Source organism: Armigeres subalbatus, chromosome 1 (genome assembly GCF_024139115.2).
Source record: "Armigeres subalbatus isolate Guangzhou_Male chromosome 1, GZ_Asu_2, whole genome shotgun sequence".
NCBI lineage: Eukaryota > Metazoa > Arthropoda > Insecta > Diptera > Culicidae > Armigeres > Armigeres subalbatus.
The window spans coordinates 151,853,258-151,880,543 of record NC_085139.1 but is presented as its reverse complement, the minus strand read 5'-3'; the positions used below and the strand labels follow the sequence as shown (position 1 = coordinate 151,880,543).

Here is a 27,286-nt window from a genome sequence, read left to right as displayed (position 1 = left end):
GATTTGAGACGCAAGAGAAAGAGAAATACTTGGAGGACATAATTGGGTTGATACCGCGGATGGGGGCATCATGAAAGTCTTGGTAGATTCAATAGACCATTTTACTCAAACTTCAGGACAATTTGGAGATCTTACAACAACTCAAATCCCTAGATTTGAGACGCAAGTGAAAGATAAATACTCGGAGGGCATAATTGGGTTGATACCGCGGCTTGGGGAATCACGAAAGCCTTGGTAGATTCAATAGACTATTCTACTCATACTCCAGGACTATTTGAAGATCTTACAACATCTCCTATGCCTGGATTTGAGACGCAGGTGGAAGACAATTATTCGGAGGACATGATAGGGTTTATACTGCGACTGAGGACATCGTGGAAGCCTTGGTTGATTCGATAGACCATTTTACTCAAAATCCAGGACAATTCGGAAATCTTGAAACATCTCAAATGCCTGGATTTGAGACGCAAGTGAAAAATAAATAAGGGAGGAACATATTTGGGTTAATACTGCGGCTAAGGACATCATGGAAGTCTTGGTTGATTCGATAGACCATTTTGCTCAAACTCTAGGGCAATTTGGAGATCTTACAACATCTCAAATGCCTGGATTTGAGACGCAGGTGGAAGACAATTATTCGGAGGACATGTTAGGGTTTATATTGCGACTGAGAACATCGTGGAAGCCTTGGTTGATTCGATAGACCATTTTACTCAAAATCCAGGACAATTCGGAGATCTTGAAACATCCCAAATGCCTGGATTTGAGACGCAAGTGAAAAATAAATGAGGGAGGAACATATTTGGGTTAATACTGCGGCTAAGGACATCATGAAAGTCTTGGTTGATTCGATAGACCATTTTGCTCAAACTCCAGGGCAACTTGGAGATCTTACAACATCTCAAATGCCTGGATTTGAGACGCAGGTGGAAGACAATTATTCGGAGGACATGATAGGGTTTATACTGCGACTGAGGACATCGTGGAAGCCTTGGTTGATTCGATAGACCATTTTACTCAAAATCCAGGACAATTCGGAGATCTTGAAACATCTCAAATGCCTGGATTTGAGACGCAAGAGAAAGATAAATACTCGGAGGACATAAATGGGTTGATACCGTGGCTGGGGGCATCATGGAAGCCTTGGTTGATTCGGTAGACCATTTGATTCAAACTCCTGGACAATTTGGAGATCTTACAACATCTCATATGTTTGGATTTGAGAAGCAAGTGAAAGACAAATACTCGGAGGACATAATTGGGTTGATACTGCGGCTGGGGGCATCATGGAAGCCTTGGTTGATTCGGTAGACCATTTGATTCAAATTCCAGTACAGTTTGGAGATCCTAGAACATCATAATTTATTATCACACATGTTTCGTATATAGTTTACATTTATTTTAACACATTCACAGTAGACAACATGCTTGAAAACATTTTCTGAAGCTTCATACATCCTGTAGTATAATGTGGTTCCTAAAGGCACCGAATTATCATCGTATGCATAGTAGGGATGCTCAAAATGTGTTCTTATGTTCCAGGTGATGTCTTTTATGCGTTATTTTATCATTTTCATCATCACTATATGAATAGATATCATTTTTGGTAATGAAATATAAGTAGGGGGAATGACGGCTTTGGCAGTCATTTGAAAATTTAGTTATAACGATTTTCTGCACGAATGTATCCGCGTAAGTTTTTTTTAGCGAATCAATCCTAGTGTTAAATACTACATATTGTATACATTTATTCCACATAGGGTAAGCCGGCATAATATGCCGAACTGGTTGAGAACCACTGTCAGTTCGTTGTCTGTTATCTCCTGTGGCAGATCAAATACCCGAACGTAACGAGAATTGCGGCCCGCTTCCATCATGCACACATCCACAGTTTTCCCATTAGCGTATTTAAACTTCCTTGGTTCCGCATTTCTTCGAAGCGATTCTATCATAACTGCCTCGGAAATAAATTTGATGCAAATGCTTCTATTTTCCGTCAGTTTGTATACTGCTTCCACATCCGACACATGACAGTCCAAACACTTCACGAATTCAGCAATCTCTAGCCACGACGGCCGAGGTGAGTCGATTGTAAAACGGAATTCGACCGTATTAATAAATACCTCACTCATGACGATACGTTTGTTTTTGCTCATGTAAAGCAGAAAAGAAAATAACCCGACGATGTGCACTGGTGCAGAACAAAGCTATCGGCAAACAACTGAAACGCAAAACTAATAAATCCGGCAGAGCACATCTGTAGTCGTATGCGTCGTGTACGACAGCTGCCGAGCAACTGAACCCTTTTGGAAATTAATGAAAATTCTTGAAAAACCTCAAAAGCCAATTCCAGCGCTTAAAGAGGGAAATAAAATTTTATTAACAGATGGCGAAAAGGCTCAAAAACTTGCTCAGCAGTTCGAGAGTGCCCATAATTTTAGTCTAAGTCTCACTAGTCCAATTGAGGATCAGGCTACACAGAGCTTCGAAGACATTCTCAATCAAGATAATGTTTTTGACCCTTCGTTGGGAACTAATTTGGATGAAGTGAGATCTATTACTAGAAAATTTAAAAATATAAAAGCCCCGGATGATGATGGTATTTTCTACATACTTATCAAAAAACTTCCTGAGAGCTCTTTATCCTTTTTGGTTAATTTATTTAACAAATGTTTTCAATTGGCATACTTTCCAGATAAATGGAAAAACGCCAAAGTAGTTCAAATTTTGAAGCCGGACAAAAATCCAGCTGAGGCTTCTAGTTATCGCCCAATCAGTTTGCTTTCTTCAATAAGCAAACTGTTTGAAAAGATTATTTTAAATAGAATGATGGTTCATATTAATGACAATTCTATTTTTGCTGTTGAGCAATTTGGTTTTCGCCATGGGCATTCAACCACTCATCAGTTATTAAGAGTTATGAACTTAATTCGGCTCAACAAATCTGAAGGATATTCGACTGGAGATTTTAAATTGTACTGGACTATCAACGATACTCAAGATGCACTCTTCCTACAAAGTCAACTGGACGTTTTCGTCAAATGGTGCGAGATAAATCGCATGGCCCTTAATGCTGAAAAATGCTCGATAATGAATTATTAGAAGAGAATCTGTTGTTAAAGATCTGGGGGTTTTATTAGACACTAAATTAACCTTCAAGGATCACATCGACTTCATTACCTCAAAACCGTCTAAAACACTTGGATTTATTATTCGCATAGCAAAACACTTTGATAATGTTCAATGTCTTAAATCATTATACTGCGCGTTGGTGACGTCATTATTGGAATATTCATCTGTTGTCTGGGCTCCTTTCAACCGAAACAGCATAATGCGAATTGAAGCAGTACAGCGCAAATTCGTCCCTTTCGCCCTGCGCCGTCTTCCCTGAAATGACCCAAATAATTTACCTAGCTATGAATCACGCTGTCAGCTTATTAGTTTAGATCTGCTTAGTGATCGTCGAGACGTTTCAAAAGCCTTTTTCATCTCGGATCTATTGCAATCAAGAATTGATTGCCCGGCTTTGCTCTCGCAGTTGAACGTTAATATCCCCTTTCGCCAACTTCGATCTACTCCCTTTATTTACTTAAATACATTACTGGAATTTCTCATTTTCAATGAGAGATATCACGCGATGTTTACATATTGGCCCCTTTCAATATCTATAGAAACGCGAAGGATGAATGGCATGCTACAAAAATCTCAAAAAATATTTGTCCCGTGACAGGGCATGAAATTGTGCAATATCTGCTTTATTTTTGGGTTTATTACCACTTTCAACTCGGTGAATTAAAGGAATATGATTAATTTATCGACTAGTCACTATTCTCTGCATATATCGATTAAAATAACTTAGAAAATAAAATTTTAAAATAAAGCGCAACATCCTTCCATGACTGCCTTTCATGCGAAATTGATCAAAGAACTCACGATTCTTTCCTTTGGTCGCCTGAAATAGAAAAAGACGCTTTGCTCTCTGTCTTATGACGATCACGACTTATTCCAGTGCTGCTTAAGAGGTGCACGAACGAATTATGCACAAAATGCGCCTTTCGCTAGTATGTACTAGCATAAACATGTTACATGCAACATAAACATTAAACATATTACATGTAACTTTTTATGTGTCTTGTGACATGCTTATGATGCATGTAACATGTTTATGTTGCATGTAACATGTTTATGTTGCGTGTAACATGTTTAAGTTGCATGTAACATGTTTATGTTGCATATAACATGATTTATGTTGTAATAAAATGTTTTATCTAACATGTTTCATGGCGCATATGACATGTTTTTATTTTTATGTTGACTGAAAATGTTTTATGCTGCATGTTACATATTTTATGTTGCTTAAAACATGTTTAATGTAGAATGAAATATAAGACATTCTTCATTCAACATAAAGCTTGTTTAATGCAACATAAGACATGTTACGTGCAACATAAAACATGTTACGTTTAACATATTATATGTTGCATGCAACATGTCTTATGACACATTTTATGTTGCATGTAACATATTTTATGTTGCTTAAAACATGTTCTATGAAACACGTTACATGTTTCATATTGCATGTTACATGCTTTATGTTGCATGAACAAATTGTTGGGGCCCTCCTTAGCCGTGCGGTAAGATGCGCGGCTACAAAGCGACACCATGCTGAGGGTGGCTGGGTTCGATTCCCGGTGCCAGTATAGATAATTTTCGGATTGGAAATTGTCTCGACTTCCCTGGGCATAAAAGTATCATCGTGTTAGCCTCATAATATACGAATGTTAAAATGGTAACTTGGCTTAGAAACCGCGCAGTTAATAACTGTGGAAGTGCTCAATGAACACTAAGCTGCGAGGCGGCAATGTCCCAGTGGGGGATGTAATGCCAATGAAGAAGAAGGAGAAGAACAAATTGTTTGTTGCCTGTAACATGTTTCATGTCGCGTGTGACATGTATAATTTTTATGTTGCACGGAATATATTTTATGTTGCATGAAACATGTTTAATGTTTTATTTCATGTTGCATGTAACATATTTTATGTCGCTTTAAACATGTGTTACATACCATGTTTTATGTTGCATGACACATGTTTTATGTTGCCTGAAACATGTATTATGTTGCACGGGACATGTCTTATTGTCTTATATTGCATGTTTTATGTTTTATGTTGCGTTTCATGTTGTATGGTCGCGTGTGACATGTATAATTTTTATGTTACACGGAATATGTTTGATGTTGCATGAAACATGTTTAATGTTTTTTTTATGTTGCATGTAACAAGTTTTATGTTGCATGTGTTATGTTTTATGTTGCATGTGACATGTATACATTTTATGTTGCACGGAACATGTATGATATGCATGTAGCATGTTTTATGTTGCTTGAAACATATTCTATGTTGCATAAAATATATATTATGTTGCATAAAATATATTCTATGTTGTATGAGACATGTTTTATGTCGCATGTAACATGTATAATTTTTATGTTGCATGTTACATACTTTATGAGCAGCAGGGACTATGTCCAAGGGCTTGACGATCCCTCCCCAGGCCATCTGCGAGTTGTGGGGCTTGCCTAGGATGTGTTGGGGTTTGACAGTGGGCCCTGTTAAATTCCTATAAAAAGCTGCATGTATCCGCAAGTAGGCCCCACCAAAGCGACCGTGTGCCGCTCAAAGTGCACAAGCCCAAGTCCTGATGCTAGGTGCGACGCTAAACAGCCCTGAAACGACGGCCCTCCGACGAAACAGGAGGTTTGCGCAGGTCCAATAAGCCGCCTGGAAAACCAATAATTACGAACAATATAAGAAATAATGCGACTCGATATAATCAGCAAAGGCTTAGGCGACGAATAAAGGATCACGATTGGAAGCTTGGAACATTGAACTGCAAGTCGCTAAGTTTCGCAGGTTGCGACAGGATGATCTACGATGAATTACATTCCCGCAACTTCGACGTCGTGGCGCTGCAGGAGATTTGCTGGACAGGACAGAAAGTGTGGAAAAGCGGGCATCGAGCGGCTACCTTCTACCAAAGCTGTGGCACCACCAACGAGCTGGGAACCGGCTTCATAGTGCTGGGTAAGATGCGCCATCGTGTGATTGGGTGGCAGCCAATCAACGCAAGGATGTGCAAGCTGAGGATTAAAGGCCGTTTCTTCAACTATAGCATCATCAACGTGCACTGCCCACACGAAGGGAGACCCGACGACGAGAAAGAAGCGTTCTATGCACAGCTGGAGCAGACATACGATGGATGCCCACTGCGGGACGTAAAAATCGTCATCGGTGACATGAACGCACAGGTAGGAAGGGAGGAAATGTATAGACCGGTCATCGGACCGGATAGTCTGCACACCATATCGAATGACAACGGTTAACGATGCATAAACTTCGCAGCCTCCCGCGGAATGGTAGTCCAAGCACCTTCTTTCCCCGCAAAAATATCCACAAGGCCACATGGAGATCACCTAACCAAGAAACGGAAAACCAAATCGACCACGTTCTAATCGACGGTAAATTCTTCTCTGACATCATGAACGTCCGCAATTACCGCAGTGCGAATATTGAATCCGACCACTACCTCGTTGCAGTATGCCTGCGCTCAAAACTCTCGACGGTGTTCAACACGCGTCGAAGTCGGACGCCGCGGCTTAACATTGGGCGGCTACAATACGGTAGACTAGCCCAAGAATACGCGCAGCAGCTGGAAATGGCACTCCAAACGGAAGAGCAGCTAGGCGCACCATCTCTTGAAGATGGCTGGAGAGATATTCGATCCGCCATTGGTAGCACCGCAACCGCTGCACTTGGCACGGTGCCCCCGGATCAGAGAAACGACTGGTATGACGGCGAATGTGAGCAGTTAGTAGAAGAGAAAAATGCAACATGGGCGAGATTGCTGCAACACCGCACGAGGGCGAACGAGGCACGATATAAACAGGCGCGGAACAGACAAAACTCGATTTTCCGGAGGAAAAAGCGTCAGCAGGAAGATCGAGACCGTGAAGAGACGGAGCAACTGTACCGCGCTAATAGCACACGAAAGTTCTATGAGAAGTTCAACCGTTCACGTAAGGGCCACGTGCCACAGCCTGATATGTGTAAGGACATAAACGGAAACCTTCTTACGAACGAACGTGAGGTGATCCAGAGGTGGCGGCAGCACTACGAAGAGCACCTGAATGGCGATGTGGTAGACGAAGATGGCGGTATGGTGATGGACCTGGCGGAACGCGCGCAGGACATAATTCTACCGGCTCCGGATCTCCAGGAAGTCCAGGAGGATGTTGGCCGGCTGAAGGACAACAAAGCCCCTGGGGTTGACCAACTACCAGGAGAAATATTTAAACACGATGGTGAGGCACTGGCTAGAGCGCTGCACTGGGTCATTACCAAGATTTGGGAGGAGGAAGTTTTGCTGCAGGAGTGGATGGAAGGTGTCGTGTGTCCCATCTACAAAGAGGGTGATAAGCTGGATTGTAGCAACTACCGCGCAATCACATTGCTGAACGCCGCCTACAATGTACTCTCCCAAATTTTATGCCGTCGACTAGCACCAACTGCAAGGGAGTTCGTGGAACAGTACCAGGCGGGTTTTATGGGCGAACGCTCCACCACGGACCAGGTGTTCGCCATTCGCCAAGTACTGCAGAAATGCCGCGAATACAACGTGCCCACACATCATCTATTCATCGACTTCAAAGTCGCATATGATACAATCGATCGGGACCAGCTATGGCAGCTAATGCACGAACACGGATTTCCGGATGAACTGACACGGTTGATCAAAGCGACGATGGATCGGGTCATGTGCGTAGTTCGAGTTTCAGGGGCATTCTCGAGTCCCTTCGAAACCCACAGAGGGTTACGGCAAGGTGATGGTCTTTCGTGTCTGCTATTCAACATCGCTTTGGAAGGTTTAATACGAAGAGCAGGGATTAACACGAGTGGTAAAATTTTCAAAAAGTCCGTCCGGCTATTTGGCTTCGCCGACGGCATAGATATTATGGCACGTAACTTTGAGAAGATGGAGGAAGCCTACATCAGACTGAAGAGGGAAGCCAGGCGGATCGGTCTAGTCATCAACACGTCGAAGACGAAGTACATGATAGGTTCAAGAGAAGACAATGTGAGCCGCGAGTTTGCATCGGTGGTGACGAAATCGAGGTGGTAGAAGAATTTGTGTACTTGGGCTCACTGATGACTGCCGAAAATGATACCAGCAGAGAAATTCGGAGACTCATTCATTCATTTCATTTATTTAGTTAACATCTAAACAGATAACACTGAATCAACAATTTGACGCCACAATGCACTGTTCGAGGCCGCATCTCTCCATCCTCGGATACGCCCCACGCTCGCCAAGTCGTTTTGCACCTGGTCTGCCCATCTCGCTCGCTGCGCTCCACGCCGTCTCGTACCTGCCGGATCGAAGGGAACACCATCTTTGCAGGGTTGCTGTCCGGCATTCTTGCAACATGTCCTGCCCATCGTACCCTTCCGGCTTTAGCTACCTTCTGGATGCTGGGTTCGCCGTAGAGTTGGGCGAGCTCATGGTTCATTCTTCGCCGCCACACACCGTCTTCTTGCACACCGCCAAAGATGGTCCTAAGCACCCGTCTCTCGAATACTCCGAGTGCTTGCAAGTCCTCCTCGAGCATTGTCCATGTTTCATGTCCGTAGAGGACAACCGGTCTTATAAGCGTCTTGTACATGACACATTTGGTGCGGTGGCGCATCTTTTTCGACCGCAGTTTCTTCTGGAGCCCGTAGTAGGCCCGACTTCCACAGATGATGCGCCTTCGTATTTCACGACTAACGTTGTTGTCAGCCGTTAGCAAGGATCCGAGGTAGACGAATTCATCGACCACCTCGAAGGTATCCCCGTCTATCGTAACACTGCTTCCCAGGCGGGCCCTGTCGCGCTCGGTTCCGCCCACAAGCATGTACTTTGTCTTTGACGCATTCACCACCAGTCCAACTTTTGTTGCTTCATGTTTCAGGCGGGTGTACAGTTCTGCCACCTTTGCAAATATTCGGCCGACAATGTCCATGTCATCCGCGAAGCAAATAAATTTACTGGATCTGTTGAAAATCGTACCCCGGCTGTTACACCCGGATCTCCGCATGACACCTTCTAGCGCAATGTTGAACAACAGGCACGAAAGTCCATCACCTTGTCTTAGTCCCCGGCGCGATTCGAACGAACTGGAGTGTTCGCCCGAAATCTTCACACAGTTTTGCACACCATCCACCGTTGCTTTGATCAGTCTGGTAAGCTTCCCAGGGAAGCTGTTCTCGTCCATAATTTTCCATAGCTCTACGCGGTCTATACTGTCGTATGCCGCCTTGAAATCAACGAACAGATGGTGCGTTGGGACCTGGTATTCACGGCATTTTTGAAGGATTTGCCGTACAGTAAAGATCTAGTCCGTTGTCGAGCGGCCGTCAACGAAGCCGGCTTGATAACTTCCCACGAACTCGTTCACTAATGGTGACAGACGACGGGATATCACTTTGTAGGCGGCATTAAGGATGGTGATCGCTCGAAAGTTCTCACACTCCAGTTTGTCGCCTTTCTTGTAGATGGGGCATATAACCCTTTCCTTCCACTCCTCCGGTAGCTGTTCGGTTTCCCATTTTCCGGGCCCATCTTGATGAGCTCAGCTCCGATACCATCCTTACCAGCTGCTTTATTGGTCTTTAGCTGTTGAATGGTATCCTTAACTTCCCTCAAGGTGGGGGCTGGTTGGCTTTCATCGTCCGCTGAACTGACGTAGTCATCTCCTCCGCTGCCTTGACTTTCACTGCCTGTACTCTCAGCCCCATTCAGATGTTCCTCGTAGTGCTGCTTCCACCTTTCGATCGTCCGTCAAGATGCTCCCATCCTTATCCCGGCACATTTCGGCTCGCGGCACGAAGCCTTTGCGGGATGCGTTGAGCTTCTGGTAGAACTTACGTGTATCTTGAGAACGGCACAGCTGTTCCATCTCCTCGCACTCCGCTTCTTCCAGGCGGCGTTTCTTCTCCTAATGGCTGCTTTGACTGTATTCCAGCAGTCCTCAAGAGGGGCCCCATCGAGCTCACCCTCTTCCGGCAACGCTGCCTCGAGATGCTGCGCGTATGCAGTGGCGACATCAGGTTGCTTCAGTCGCTCTAGGTCGTACCGCGGCGGTCGTCGGTACCGAACATTGTTGAACGTGGTCGATTTGTGATTCAGTCTGCAGTGGTGATCTCCAGGTGTACCGATACGGAAGGCTGTGTTGGAAGTAGGTGCTGCGAATGGCCATATTCTTGGAGGCGGCGAAATCAATTAGTCGTAGGCCGTTTTCGTTCGTCAGCCGGTGAGCGCTGAACTTTCCAATAGTCGGTCTAAACTCCTCCTCTTGGCCAGCCTGAGCGTTCAAATCTCCTATGATGATTTTGACGTCGTGGCTTGGGCAGCTGTCGTACTCACGTTCCAGCTGCGCGTAGAATGCGTCATTATCATCATCAGTGCTTCCGGAGTGTGGGCTATGGACGTTGATTATGCTGAAGTTGAAGAACCGGCCTTTGATCCTCAACCTGCACATTCTTTCATTGATCGGCCACCACCCGATCACGCGCCTTTACATATCGCCCATCACTATGAAAGCTGTTCCCAGCTCGTGTGTGTTGCTGCAGCTCTGGTAGATGGTATGATTACCTCTAAACGTTCGCACCATTGATCCCTTCCAACAAACCTCCTGCAGCGCTACGATGCCGAATCCACGGTCCTTGAGCACATCGGCGAGTATGCGTGTACTCCCGATGAAGTTGAGAGATTTACAGTTCCACGAATCGAGTTTCCAATCGCTAGTCCCTTTTCGTCGCAGTGGTCTTCGCCGATGGTTCCGGTCCGTACTCTCTTGTTGATTGTTCGTTGCTTATGATTTTTTAAAGGCTGGCTTGCAGGGCCTGACACCAAACCCCCTAAATTTCCGGAGGACCATGGTGCACAGTTTCACTAAGAGTCCCTCGCTGGCACTCGGACGATGATCAGCCGCCCCTAACATGGAGAACAGACGCTGTTGTGAGCCGATCCTGACATGGAGAACAAACGCTCAATAAGATTTGCACCTCCTCGGAGACTCATAGAGGCTGGAAATCGTACGTACTTTGGAATCCGCAAGACGCTCCGATCGAATAGAGTTCGCCGCCGTACCAAACTGACAATCTACAAAACGCTCATTAGACCGGTAATCCTCTACGGACACGAGATCTGGACGATGCTCGTGGAGGACCAACGCGCTCTTGAAGTTTTCGAAAAGAAAGTGCTGCGTACCATCTATGGTGGGGTGCAGATGGCGGACGGCACGTGGAGAAGGCAAATGAATCACGAGTTGCATGAGCTACTGGGAGAACCATCTATCGTTCACACCGCGAAAATCGGACGACTGCGGTGGGCCGCGTACGTAGCCAGAATGTCGGACAGTAACCCGGTGAAAATAGTTCTCGACAACGATCCGACGGGCACAAGAAGGCGAGGTACGCAGCGGGCAAGGTGGGCGATCAGGTGGAAAATGACTTGCGGACCCTCCGTAGACTGCGTGTTTGGCGACGTGTAGCCATGGACCGAGCCGAATGGAGAAGACTCTTATATACCGCACAGGCCACTTCGGCCTTAGTCTGAATGAATAGAATTATAAATAAATATTTAACGCATGATCAACTCGGCTCAGCGTGCATCCTAATATCGAACTTTTATCCGATTTTTAGCAGTATAGTGTAAGTATAGGTATAGTACAGTAGACGTTCGATAACTGCAAGTCATTTAACTGCAATTCGATAGTTGCAACAGTTTTGCAGTTATCGGACCGCTAAACTTCAAACCGATATCAGACTCAATGACAGTTGCATTGCGCTGCACATGTAGATGCACTTTTATTGCATCTGACGTCGGTTGACAACCGTTTGACGTCTAGAATGCGTTGCAGTTATCTAACGGCATTCGATAACTGAAAAGTAAACATTTTGCAGTTATCGAACGGCTACTGTATAGGTTAATTTCTACGAATGGAAATATATTTAGGTAATTTGGCCACATATTCAATATTCATAATATACTTCTCCCAACCCTAATATATTAGAATGGCAAGAAGAATTATAATTTACTTATACACTATTTAAATAAAGAAAAGAAAAACAAGTTTTAAACTGAATTTTAAATTTTACACATTCGTTTGCAGGCAAATTTCATAGTTTTCAGCATACCAATTCCTCTGTTTACCATCCAAATTATTGTGAACGAAAAGTGGTCACGTCATCCCGTCCGAGAGCCCGGTGTTTGATAAAGATAAAGCGACGCGCCGACCGAGGGGTCGTGACAGACCTGGTAGTCTAATTGATCCTCATTCCAAAACAGTTCGGAGAATCTAGAACACCTGGTTTTGTTTGTGATGTTTTGATGAAGCATGTCAAATGCAACATAAAATATGTTTCATGCAACATAAGACATGTTACACCAAACATAAAACATGTCACATGCAACATGAGACATATAACATTCAACATAAAGCTTGTTACATGCAACATAAACCATGTTTCATGCGACACACAAGATTTTACCCATACATTCGATTATGGTTGCCTTTGTTGCAATTTAGAGCTCAATCGGGCATACCTAATCAATTTCCTGAACGAAAGAGTGACGGAGGTGTATTTCCCTATACATTTTGGCCGAAACCACCATATGAACTTCAAATCAAATGCTCCTGCTTATGCGATTGAGCTGAAAATTTCAGAGATTAATTTTCTCATACAAAGACACAATCCTGGCGGGTGCCCCGTATAATTCAACAACCTTTTGTTTCCTGGGCCAGTCTGATGAAGACGGAGGTGAGTTGTACGACTGTGCTGGCTGCGATCAGCCGAATAACGCGGACCGATGTCCCAGTGCCAAAATTGTGAGCATTAATACCATTTTACGTGTGCAAACGTGAACATGTCCACGGTACGCTCGATTAGCTACGTTTACGCGGTATGTATGCCCGGTGTATCTGAACCAGCACGTAGTCAGATAAGCGGGGCTTCAAATTCGTCGAGTACTCGTAGATCCAGAGTAGAACATGAATTGCAACGTCTAGAAGAAAAGCAGAAGATGCTTGCGGACCTGAGTCGAGAGCGGATAGCTAGGGACCCGGATTAAAAATAAGGGTTTGCAGAAATCGCTCTCAATAGATAACGAACAACGATAAAAGAGAGGCAAAAACTGTTCCGAATCATAACAAACCATGATAACAAATTTATCAAACTTGTATACAAGTGCAAAAAAACAGAATCGGATAGGCAGCCCCCACAGAAAAATGGTGATTCTCTCCCCGCATTTGGAGCTTTCTAAAAGAAATTTTTCATGGGGTATAACATCCAACATCAAAAAAGTTTCTCGCTGTATGCTACATATCGTATATGTATACAGAGATGATAAGACTTGCTCTTTCTCTTTAGGATTCAATCCCTGTAAAAAATACAATAGGTTTACAATAAAATATTATAAAAATACAATAAATTTTATTGATGAACAATAAACTTTATTGTTTTTATTGTATTCCCAATTAAGATGCCATATTGTTGTTCCATTAGATGTGCAATAGGTTCTATCACCGGCAAAATTTGGGCAATAGAATTACAATAAATTTAATTGTAATGGCATAATTTTGTTCGAGAAAAAATAATTTTTTTGTATTGTAAAGATACATAACAACCCCCATTTTCTATTGTAAAACTGCCATTTACAATAGGCTGTATGGTAGAAAACAATATTTTCTGATGGTATTCTATTGTGAGTGACAATAGAGTGTCGTAATTACCATTCATTTCATCGTACTTTTACAATTATTTATATTGTTTTTCTATTGGGATTTTTATTAGGGGAACGAGCTTTAAATGAGAAGGAACTTCGGGAGAAGCTGGAACAATGTAAGCAGTTTATCGTACGCACGCAGGAACTGCGTAATCAAAAGGATAGTGATGAAGGGAACAGTATGCGGAATAGTCAGAGGAGTGCGAAACGCACTGAAGATTGGCTACGACAGACGAAAGCAGCCGAGAGTTCCGGTCAGGTAATCGTAGGACAGATATCTGTGTCGTCATCTGTGAATGCTGATCTGTCAGAAAATGCACTCTCCGCGATTCAGCAGGTAGTACCTGCATCTTTCCTCAACTCCGCTGCGCGTTTCGTCCGTCATTTCTCAACTCGTAGATGATGATAGAGTATCTGCGGGATCAGAGGTGAAGTCAATCCCAACGACCTTGGAAAGCACCAGCAGATTCCCTTGAAGGTGGCGTCGGAGGAGACAAGGAAAAGCAAGCTAACAAGGATTTGAGTGATTTGCCATTCGTTAATCTTCAGCCCTACGCCGATCTTCTAAAGGTTAAAGAAACTGCGCCAAGTGTTGGTGCAGTGCCTGAAATTAATCACATTAGAGCCCATTGCTACAAACGTTGGAATTTCAAAACAAGCGAGCTCCGTAAGCAGAATGCCCTTCAACTACAAGCGGAAGCGGAACATAGATCCATCCAGGAGTTAGTGGCAAAGCACCAGGTGGATATCAACATAAGATGGAAGCGTGAAATCGAGCTTGTAAACAGGATCAATAGTTTACAACGGCAGTACGCAACTGAGTTGAAGCTAGTACGTGAATCGGAAACCGGTTTACGTACTGAGCTCAATCAATGAGATCGTGAACGAGCAGCACTGCACGTCCAGGTTGAAACCCTAGAGAAACTGCTCATTGAAGAGAAGAATCGTAGACGCACTTTGGAGGAAGATTTGCGGGATCAACTCAACCGAACTAACTGGGAACTCACATCGGTTCTTCTTCAACTGGCAGAATTGGAGAACGAAATTCAGTGTCTGCGCGGAACGGAGCAGCAACTACAATCCCAGATAGCGGCGGGTCGCCAGTATGAAGCGGAGTGAGTATCGCGGAGGGTCGCGAGTATGAGGCGGAACTTCTGCAAAAAGAAGAAGTTACAGAGTATTGGGACTTACACGACGAGGTGCAACGGCTTATTAACCGCAATCGAGATCGGTCTACAGATCGCGGTATCTCTCCTTCATTACCTCCTCCACCTGCATTATTGTTAGAATCCTCTAATTCATTTAATAAAGAAAGAGTTTCTTCGATTCCTCCGCCCCGTCTACTGACTTCGGCTGATGATGGTGTGCTCAGTTGCTTGTGGCAACCCAATTTGGGCCATCACCTAAACAGTTAGCTGATAGACAGGTTGTTACCGACATTCTCTGGAGATCAGGTTGATTGGTCACTGCTTATAAGCAGTTACCAGCACTCTACGGATACCTGCGGGTACACCAACTCTGAAAACGAAAACCTTCTGCGCCTTCGAAGGTGTCCACGAGGTAGTGCTAAGGAAGCCGTCAGTAGTTTCTTGCTTCACCTGTCGACAGTGCACTATGGTCCAGGATACAGATTTACGCGGAAAGATGCATTTTACGCCAAAACTATATTTTTTAGAAAAAACTGTTGTTCTACAAAATTGTTCGAAATAGTAAGGCCATCATGATGGTTCTATCAAAAAATAGGGTGGCCTTTTAAAACGCGTGTTTTGCTATAAGAATATCGTCTGTATCTTCTTCCGTTGTCGAGTTATATCAATTTATTAAAAAAACATGCATTTAGTAAAACTGATAAAACTTGAGATAAAAAAATAACATATCCCAAATTTTTTGACACAATAAAGAATATTAATTTCTCTTTCAAATGCCGTGTAAATATATTTTTTTGGTCTGCCCTAACCGGAGATATCAACTTATGAAAAAAATGTAATTTTGACAGAAAAACGATTATAACTTTTGATCGGAAAAAGATATTGAGCATATTTACCCATCAAAAGTTGCATTTTTTTGAGCTCTAAAAGTCACCTAAAGACGACTTTTTCGAGAAATGTAAAACAAAAAAAGTAGATCAAAAATACTGTTTTTTTGAGGTAAACCCTAATCCAATAAGGTAAAATTGCTCTAAATCAGCCAACTTAAGAGCTACAGAAAAAAATATTTAGCAAAATTAATTAGAATAAGCTACGCTACAACTTTGTAGAACATAACATGTCAATATTCCGAGGAATAAAAAAAAATATTTTCTAATTTTTTTATATGATGGGCCACCCTATTTTTTGGTAGAACCATAATGATGGCCTTACTATTTCGAACAATTTTGTAGAACAACAGTTTTTTCTAAAAAATATAGTTTTGGCGTAAAATTCATCTTTCCGCGTAAATCTGTATCCTGGACCATAGTGCAGTGCCCCAAGTCATGTCTACTTTGCAGCAACTGTATGGCTGTCCGAAACAGATTGTCAACAATATGATTGCTAAGGTTTGGGCAACATCTCCCCCGAAACCTGATCGTCTAGAAACTCTTGTAAGCTTTCAGAAGTGTACACAGTTGATAATCTGGGTCTACTGCAGTAGACTACGGACTATGCGGAACTTACTTCTCGATTCCCACATCTCAAAAAGCTTCAAGTGAAGTGAGTAAGAGACGGGCTTGCTATGGAAGCATGATTATGTAGAGTTCACAGATAGTCGACCAATGGCGGAACGACGTTTCAGGATCCTAGAAAAACGATTAGCGATCCAAAGCTTACTTACAAACTTACATTTGAAGACTATTAACATGATTTTTTGGAAATAACCAATCTCTTATTGAATGGCATGCATTACAATTCATAACGGGTGGCCACTGAATAGTAGGAATGAAAAGAATGACTCGGGAAGAAAACTACAAAGAAGTACAGTTCAATCTTATCCTTATATATAAAGTTTGCCTTATTCGAGTAATCGCATTCCGATTCCTCACGAACGTTCGAAGCTTCTTGAGCCCAACCAAAGTTCGACCAAAAGACAACCCTTCGAAAGGACATCTGGAGCGCAGGAATCATTTGGCTGATTAATTGCGACAATAGAAGGGCAGCACAAAAGTTCCTTGGGCTGCGAAATGGTGAGTTGACATCCGGGAAGGGGCGCCTAACATAGCTCTGGTCCTCACAAGTTCCAATACTCACGCTTCCACGGGTCTTCCGATGACAATTGACCGCCAGCCCTAAGGGGTTGCGTACTTAGCTGGTAGGTGCAAGCCTGGGCACTGTTGTCCTTCTGACATCAGCTAATGAGAGGGTGCGTACTGTGGGGTCTGCCTAGGATGTGGTGGGGTTCGACAGTGGGCTCTGTTGAACTTCTATAAAAGCTGCATGTGTCCCAAGCAGGCCCTATCAAAGCGACCGTGTGCGCTCAAAGCGCACTAGCCTAGTCCTGGTGTTGGGTGGGACTTTAAACAAATTTGACCCGACTGATCGAGCGTCTGTCCACCAAGGAGGTGCGGCTCAACAGCGTCTGTTCTGGCATCCAGCGGCTGAGTATGAAATGCTATTCTCGGAAGCTATACCTAAGATGGCAGACCCATCCCGGTGGATAGGAACCTTGGGCCAACAACCTAATGTTCCCGAAACATCAATTTGTTCGAGAATCCGATAATGAAAGAATACGGACTGATTTTACGGCGACGACTCTTAGCGCGAAACAACGGACACGAATAGGAACATGGAACGTTTTAACCCCTAGCTCAGCAGGGTAAATTCAAGTACAACTTGCGCAATGAGGCACGCCGCATGAAGCTTGAGATCCTGGGACTGAGTGAAGTCAATTGGCCAAACTTTGGAGAACACAGAACGCCGCACTAAGGAGTATTTCAGCCCAAATCTTGGCCAAAAGTCAATAACAATATTTTAGATATCTCCATATTATTTTTCGTTTTGTACTCTCAAATAGTAATACTAACTTACCCTGGGATTTTGGATCAATACCGATTACTTGTGAGCCATGCTGGCTGCCAAAACTTCACCATAATTTACATGCTAGTTTTATCGCAATTGTCAATGAAAATGTTCATATTTTATCGTGTTTTTTCTGGGTTTTATTGATTTTAAGATGAAAATCAATATAGGTACCAATAATGAGGGTATGTAAAATCCTTTCCAAGCGTTATTCGATCTAAAATTGTTTTTGGGTGATCCATAAAGATGATATTAAGTGCTAGCTTTTTACCTTTTTACAATAATATGTTTTACAAAATTAAACTTTTGATAAGGTTCCAAACTCGATCACAACAAATTGTCAGCGTTGGAAAGATTGGAGTTTCCTCAATAAGCTCCATGAAAAACATTTCACGCATCCTCACGCAATCATGAGTTGTTTTTATTTGAATATAGTGATGTTTTCTAAGAAAAGTTATGCGAAAAAATAAATATTTATGATTTTAGCGACAAAGCTCATAAAATGGTTCGCTTTCAAAGAAGAGCTGGACTTTGATATGAAAAGCATACGCATTTTTCGGATGTAAAAGGTTGTTAAGAAATAAAGCGGTTGAAGTGCAACGAATTTATCTGATCTGCTCCATTTATTGTAATATCAATACATTATCCAGGGACTTTAACATTATCCGACGACAAATTTATATAGTCGAAGTGAACAAACAAAGCACATCTTCAGAAATCTTAGTAAGTAATAATTAAAGAATGAAAATTAACATAAAAATCATACTCAATGACAGAAACAGAGGAGGACACCACTCGTCGCAAGCACGCTGCAGTTCTCAAAGGCAGCGTTCTTACGCCAAGTGGTGCTCTACCTAATAACAACAACTGACGCCGCCGGTGGTCATACTTCACTACTAGTTTAATACAAAGAGCACAAAAACAAAAAAATACGCTTTGCTGTTAATTGAATGCATTTACAGCCGACAAAATGATTAGCATAGTTTTGGCCATGCTTTTACACTGCGTACTCCTATGTGCGCCGTCTGGACAAGTTCTGCTATACTCTGTTTTACGAGGTGAACACGCTCCCGGCATCGCGGAGTTGGTTTCCTGCTAAGCGCTCAGGCACACTCTGCGCTTATGAAGTGGGAACCTATAAGTGAAAGGATAATCGTTGCCAGATTTAGAACACGGGTCCGAAACCTTACTATAATCAAATGCAATGTTATGCGCCAACCGATGCTGCCAAAGAGAACTTCTACAGTCAACTCAATGCCATCGTAGATGGAATTCCGAAGGGTGATATCAAGATCTGTTTGGGCGACTTCAATGCGAAGATTGGATCCGACAACTCGAACCATGAGCGCATTATGGGACGCCATGGTCTCGAGAAATGAGCGAAAACGGAGAGCTGTTCGCAGAATTTGTGGTAATAACGACATGGTGATCGGGGATCGCTCTTCCTCATCGACTGGTTCACAAGGTCACGTGGGTCTCTTCCGTGACGGCTTTACAGAAAATCAAATCGACCACATCTGTATCAGCCGAAAATGGAAACGAGCCTTCTTGATGTACGAAATAAACGTAATGCCGATATCGCGTCTGATCATCACCTCCTCATCGGCGAAATACGCCTGTGCATTGCGCGGATTCGTCGGCAAGACGATTCAACACACGCCGACTGGAAGATGCCAAGGTGAAACGGTCCTTCGTTGAAGAACTGGAGACGCATGCTGCAGATATTCCGGAAGGTGGCAGCGTGGAAGACCAATGGACCGCCATCAAGAATGCCTTCATCGCCACCAGCGAGAGATCAATCTGGGTGAACTACGCACCCAGAGAAAACAATGGATCACCGATGAGACCTGGAGGAAGATAGAGGAGCGAAGAGAAGCCAAAGCCGCGATAGAGCGATCGAAACCAGAGGAGCCAAAGTCTAGCCCGTCAACGATACGCGGCTCTTGAGAAGGAAGTGTAAAACGCTCATGTCGACATGTTGACAAGCGAGCGTGGGCAGACTCTCCGACGAAGGAGAGAGAGCCGCCGCAACCGGGGACATTCCGCCTCCTCTGCACGATATCTCACGACGCTTAAGGGGCGAAGATGAATGCAACGATGCCTGTGAAAGACGCGAATGATCAGTTATTGACCGACCCAACTGACCAGCTGAAACGCTGGTTCGAGCACTTCGAACAACTTTTCGTGCCAACCAGGCCATCACCACCTCGGCATGATCTGCCTAGATCCGACGTATAACACGTGTCAATACCGAAGCTCCATCACCTGCTAGAGAACAGCCATCCAAAGCATGAAATCGAATAAAGCCCCAGGGGTCGACCGCATATCAGCCGAGATGCTCAAATCTGACCCCATGACATCCGCTCAACTACTGCATCGTTTATTTCGTAATATCTGGGACACCGCAACTTTCCCGGTCGAATGGATGCAAATGAAGGTGCCCAAAAAGGGTGACCTGACTGTATGCGAAACCTGGCGAGGCATTATGTTGCTGTGTACCGTTCTCAAAGTTCTGTGCAAAATTATCCTAGCCCGGATTCAGGAGAAGATCGATGCGACTCTCCGGCGGCAGCAGGCCGGATTCCGTGCCGAAGATCCTGTGTGGACCATATATTGTCACGCTCCGCATCATTTTGGAGCAGGTCAACGAATTCCAAGAGTCCCTTTACTTGGTATTCATTGACTACGAAAAAGCTTTCGACCGTCTCAATCACGAGAATATGTGGGGCGCCCTGAGACGCAAGGGAGTTCCTGAGAAAATCATCGGCCTCATCGAAGCACAGTACGAGGCCTTTTCGTGTAGAGTGCTGCACAATGGTCCTGTCCGACCCTATCCGGGTCGTAGCTGGTGTGAGGCAAGGATGTATTCATCATCACTGTTACTGTTCCTCATCGTAATCGATGAGATTCTGGTAGATGCGATTGACCGTGAACTAAACCGCGGGCTGTTATGGCAGCCTATAACCATGGAGCACCTAAACGACTTCTGAATTGGCGGATGACGTTGCACTACTTCGCGCAACGGCGCTCTGATGCAGAGTAAGCTCAACGACCTTGCCGATCGCTCCTCCTCGGCAGGTTTAGACATCAACGTCAACAAAACCAAATCGTTGGATGTAAACACGGTGACTCCTTCCAGTTTCACAGTAGCCGGGCAACCAGTGGAGAATGTTGAAAGCTTCCAATATCTTGGTAGCCAAATGGCGTCAGACGGCGGTACCAAGATCGACATAGGCGCACGGATCAAGAAAGCAAGGGCTGCCTTTGCGAGTTTAAGAAATATCTGGAAAAACAGGCAGATAAGTGAACGCACCAAAATACGAATTTTCAACTCTAACGTGAAATCTGTGCTGTTATACGCTAGCGAAACATGGTGTGTATCAGTGGAGAACACTCAACGACTGCAGGTGTTCATTAACAGATGCCTACGGTATACAATTCAGGCCTGGTGGCCTAACAACTAGATCTCAAACAACGAGCTCCATCGTCGTTGTCACCAGAGGCCGATAGCAACAGAAATTCCGGATTGGAAGTGGGGCTGGGTCGGCCACACTCTACGTAGGGGCGGAAACGAAATCTGTAAGCAAGCATTAGACTGGAACCCAGCGGGACATCGCAGCAGAGGCAGACCCAGAGGCTCATGGCGGCGAAGCCTCAATAAAGAAATAAAAGAAGTCGACCGAAATCTAACCTGGCAACAGGTTAAAGCGATAGCCGGGCATCGCTCAGGATGGAGATCTTTCAAGTCGGCCCTTTGCACCACCGGAGGTGTACAGGATCCATAAGTAAGTAAGTAAACAAAAGTTCCTTCCGTGAAACGGAAAGATCATGTAATGGAGCTACCTTAGACTTGCTGCATGAAAGAAGCAATCGTGCAGAACCATCAACGAAAATGGTTCGCAAATAGATGCACGCACCATAAGCCACATTCGATGCATCAGCGAAGAAATGCAGTTCATAAGCGACACTATTAGGCGATACATCTTGGAACCTGGATAAGTTGAAGTTCTGGTAGCGACACTTGAAGAGTAGACCATTTTTCTTGACATGCCCCGTTGATTGGATCATCCCATCCTGCTGATGTTCTCCACCGTTGTACCAATAGCTTAGCAATAATCACCAAGTTCGATCCATTATCGTTTAATGGAACCCTCTTTTCACGATCGACTGATAATATGCTCGGTGAATTTTTTCGAATTTGAGCACCATTTGCGAATATGAAATCCACCTCGAGCAAAAAAAGATTTAAATTGACATTGACACTCGATGGATTCTTCTATGGTATTTGCACCAGACAGGGCATCATCGACGTAGAAGTCTTCACTCATAATGGAGCTCCGATAGGAAAATCAGCGCCATCATCCTTGATGAGCTGTACCAAACACCTCGTTGCTTGATGCAACGCACACGCGGTACCGTATGCATTATTATTATTCATTCAGACTATGGTGCCCGCCAGAGAAAACGCGACGACGCGACAGTGCAATTCGACATCCTGTTGATAATGATTGTTATTCTTTTACGTGAGTCGCGTCGCGTTTACTCTGGCTTCACCCTTAGGTGCCTGCCAGAGTAGACGCGTCTTCGCGACGCCGCGCGAAAACTGCACGCAAATGAATAACAGTCAATAATAAGGAGCTGTCAAATCGTATGGACGCTTCGCTTCGCATTTCGCATCTACTCTGGCCGCACCTTTAGGGTGAAGGCCTGTGCGGTATATAAGAGTCTTCTCCATTCGGCTCGGTCCATGGCTAAACGTCGCCAACCACGCAGTCTACGGAGGGTCCGTAAGTCATCTTCAACCTGATCGCCCACCTTGCACGCTGCGCACCTCGCCTTCTTGTGCCCGTCGGATCGTTGTCGATAACCATTTTCACCGGGTTACTGTCCGACATTCTGGCTACGTGCCCAGCCCATCGCAGTCGTCCGATTTTCGCGGTGTGAACGACGAATGGTTCTCCCAGCAGCTCATGCAACTCGTCATTCATTCGCCTCCTCCACGTACCGTCCGCCATCTGCACCCCTCTATAGATGGTACGCAGCACTTTCTTTCAAAAACTTCAAGTGCGCGTTGGTCCTCCACGAGCATCGTCCAGGCCTCATGTCCGTAGAAGAATACCGGTCTGAGCGTTTTGTAGATTGTCAGTTTTGTACGGCGGCGAACTCTATTCGATCGGAGCGTCTTGCGGAACGGTTTCCAGCCACTATGCGTCTCCGAATTTCTCTGCTGGTATCATTTTCGGCAGTCATCAGTGAACTCAAGTACACAAATTCTTCTACCACCTCGATTTCGTCACCACCGATGCAAACTCGCGGTGGGTGGCTAACATTGTCTTCTCTTGAACCTTTTCCTATCATGTACTTCCTCTTCGACGTGTTGATGACTAAATTTGGGAGAGTACCTTGTAGGCGCAATGTGATTGCGCGATAGTTGCTACAAACCAGCTTATCACCATTTTTGTATATGGGACACACGACACCTTCCATCCACTCCTACGGCAAAACTGCCTCCTCCCAAATATTGGTAATTACCCAGTGCAGTGCAGTTCTCCCAGATTCATCACCATACCACCATCTTCGTCTGCCACATCGCCATTCAGGTGTTCTTCGTAGTATTGCCGCCACCTTTGGATCACCTCACGCTCATTCGTAAGAAGGTTCCCATTTATGTCCTTACACATATCAGGCGGTGGCACGTGGCACTTACGTGAACGGTTCAACTTCTCATAGAACTTTTGTGTGTTATTAGCGCGGTACAGTTGCTCCGTCTCTTCACGTTCCCGATCTTCCGCTGACGCTTTTTCCTCCGGAAAATCGAGTTTTATCTGTTCCGAGCCCGTTTATGTCGTGCCTCGTTCGCCCTCGTGCTGTGTTGCAGCAATCTCGCCCATGTTGCATTCTTCTCTCCCATGCTTGATCCGGGGGCACCGTGCCAAGTGCAGCGGTTGCGGTGCTACCAATGGTGGATCGAATATCTCTCCAGCCATCTTCAAGAGACTCTTCCGTTGGGAGTGCCACTACCAGCTGCTGCGCGTATCCTTGGGCTAGTCTACTGTCTTGTAACCGCCCAATGTTAAACCGCGGCGTTCGACTGCAACGAGGTAGTGGTCGAACTCAATATTCGCACTGCAGTAAGTGCGGACGTTCGTGATGTCGGATAAGAATTTACCGTCAATTAGAACGTGGTCGATTTGGTTTTCCGTTTCTTGGTTAGGTGATTTCCGTGTGGCCTTGTGGATATTCTTGCAGGGGAAGAAAGTGCTTCGGACTACCATTCCGCGGGAGGCTGCAAAGTTTATGCATCGTTGGTCGTTGTCGTTCGATGCGGTATGCAGGCCATCCGGTCCGATGACCTCCGTCGTCCTTCGCAGCTCAGCGGAAGATTAGACCAACAACAGGCACATAACCGAACTCTCGCAATCTATTTTTAGAGCCAACTCTTTTAAACGTTTTATACATATATTCGCAAGCTTTTTCACTAAGTTGAGTTACTTGACTTGAGTTACCCTCTATTCTGATCCCCTGATCCCCCCGTAATTACCTCTAAGTTTCACTTCTATTGCTGCCTTGGAGTGGAGTAAACGTGTAAGTATAATTTGTATTTGGGAGGGAATATCCTTCCCTTTCTACTATGAAATGGAGGATGGTTGTGGGTTCCACAGCCGCACAATTAGCGACGTCAGTTGTCTGGGCGTATTACATGCATTGGAGCATGTGGGTTCGATTCCCACCCTAGTAGAGGTAAATCTTTTCGTTAAAGCGAAAAGTTCACTATCGATTCACTGCGTGTTGTGTAAAATTAATGTATTATATAATTGTTCGTTGTCCAATGCTGTTCACTTTGTCGATGACGACGATTCTTTCTTTTAAGAAGCGGAAACCAGGGTTGAGGTGTGATAAAAATTAAAAAAGAAATGTTTTATAAAAAATTCAAATGTTTTTTTTTATTCCTACTGTATGTAACATATTTACAAGTACTTATCGACAAAATGGATTATTTACATCGTCTGTCATTATAATAATGTCACACTTATTTGGATCAATTCTTTTAACTTGATGATCTTCCAAAAAGGTCATGATAACAATTTCTTAATAATAGCAGCAGCATGATCATTCTTTAATATTGGAATTTTGCGGTGTTGCAAAAACTTACAAATTAGGTTCACTGCATCATTCCAATAGCAAAATAGTGAATTATATTATATTGGCGGCAATAATTTTTATTGCCATGGAAGATTTTTTACAATTTATTATTGTTTATTTCTTTTTATTCAATAACATAACAGTAAATAACATTGAAACAATTTAGACTAAAGCTAAACTGACGCACGTAGGACCTAAAAGACCATTTTATAGACTTTTGCCATAGATATTACGACAATTACAGTTGGTACCACTTTTTATCCTTGTATTTGTTCATTAATAGATGCGCTGAACTGGAAAATTGTTGCGCTTCACTAGCCATGCGTTCAGTTCTTTCCTCTAGTTGACTAAGTTTGTCGCCTCGTTCCAGCATAAGTTGATGAGCTCTGTTCACTTCCGACGATGCCGAAGTTGCCCGTCGGTCCAGGTCCTGCAAGTTTGCATTGGGACCCGGTATGTGCCTGGCCACCGACTTGTTAGCCTTTCCGCTCGATTCCCCAACTAAAGTAAAACAAAAGCGTTTTAGTATAGAGTCTGTTTTCAAGTTACAGGAGGGATCTTAAAGTTATCAATTTTGAAAAGGTCATACCAAATATTTGAAAAATATATGTATGTATATATAGAGAATTTTTATTTATTTTTATTTACTTAGTTTAGAAAATTTCACATCATAAAAATAAAACCTTAGTTATTGTAAGGGCGAATAGAAACACTTACTAGCATCAATATCAATAACTAATATGTACCCTTCAATAATATTGATGTTTTTCTGGGTGCTATTATTATTTGAAAACAACTGCTTGTTTCTATTCACCCCCAAATAAGACTTCATTGCAACAATCCCGGCTCTCTTAGCTTATTGCTTGTAAATCCGAAGAGTATTTAGTTTTCTACGCTCGGTAATGGTGGCTTATGTGTGCGTAAGAACAAATCGTTCGATGGTTCTAATTCGGAAGGTTGAATTCAAGAACTCCCCCTGTCGTCTGCTTTTTCTTAATGCCCATCAGGTCTAATGTAGATGGTCTGCGTTTCCTTTCCTGGTTTTCCCTTTCCGTTTCTATTCGCCCCGCTTTACGGTATTTCTATATCTCGTCGTTCAAAGTACTGAATTATACTTACAAAGTTCTTCTCGATCCAAATTACGCATACCGCCACCGAATAGTCCCTTGAAAAAGCTTTCTTTCGGTGCTTCCGGCATTTCATGTGCCACGTACAACTCTCCGAGCATTTCATTGTATTGGTTGCTATATTTGACAAATTAAACCAAACACAATTCATAGATACAACATGTCAATTAAGTATTACCGACGTTTTCATGAACATGAACGATACACATATATTTACCGGATTATTGAATGTATGCGTTTTTTTTTATTATCGCCCTAGTTTTTTGTAGAACCATATATGAGTTGCCGATGTTCCCGAAAACTTAAGGGCAAAACTTTAGTTTTTCCCAGACTCTACAAGCTTTGAAAAATCGTAACTCAAGAACAAAACATAGTAGAACCAGTTTTTTTTTGTGTGAATGCAAGCAATTTTTATAACATTCTGAAAATAAGTTAACTAGAATAAGTTGTCCAGGAAAGTTCGAAATCGGAGAAAATATCCCCGAACTTTTTTGATAACTTTGACCTCTTTGGTCAAACACAAGTCCGATTGAGCTGAAATTTTGCATAGGGACATAAGCACCAATGGAGAGTATTCGAACAAAAAAAAGTGGACAATGACAAAAATCTAATCATGTTATTTACGTGTGGCAAACGTAAATTTTGACTATATAGCATTTCCCTTATAAAGGGTAATAAATTCGCATGGTATATATATGTTAACATAAAAATTATTTTAGTTACTAGATAAACATTGTCGCTTCGGTTCCCTTTGTTCTGCTGTCCGAAACATGTGTGATATCAAACTGTCAAATCGTATGTATTTTTCCTTCAGTGACATTTAGATCCCCTATCCTCGCCAGCAAAAGATGTTCCGGACAACGACGACAGCGACAATCTTTATCTAGTAACTAAAATATATTTTGTTAACATGCATAAACCTGACTAATAACCTTTATGAGGATTCTCCTATAGCTTAAATTTCTTTAGATTTTTGTCAATAAAAATGTGGTGATTTTTATTAGTGTAGGGGAAGTATCCCGGTAAGCTATTTTAGCGATTTTAGCCATAACTTTTTTTTGGAATCAGTATGTATGTAATAGACAAATACATATTAATGAAAAGCTTGAGACCTTAGTTATGTAATTAACTACTGATGGAAAAATAATTTGATATCGTTTAAAGAAATAAATCCAACTTTTTATGAAGTAGTAAATTTTG

At 43.4% G+C, this 27,286-nt stretch overlaps 1 protein-coding gene across 11 annotated transcripts in view; it reads right to left on the bottom strand.

Annotated features, from left to right (window-relative positions):
• Positions 1-24,733: 24,733 nt before the first annotated feature.
• LOC134205279 (syntaxin-binding protein 5) overlaps positions 24,734-27,286 on the bottom strand; it is a 75,617-nt gene continuing 73,064 nt past the window's right edge. For 10 of the 11 annotated variants that reach the window (XM_062680392.1, XM_062680389.1, XM_062680390.1 and 7 more), the window contains 2 exons: positions 26,079-26,203; positions 24,734-25,460 (listed from right to left, as the gene is read on the bottom strand). In XM_062680392.1, coding sequence (XP_062536376.1) covers positions 25,198-25,460; positions 26,079-26,203 — 388 coding nt within the window. In that variant the 3' untranslated portion in view covers positions 24,734-25,197. The remainder of the gene's footprint in view (positions 25,461-26,078; positions 26,204-27,286) is intronic. The other variant, XM_062680397.1, reaches the window with a different exon arrangement.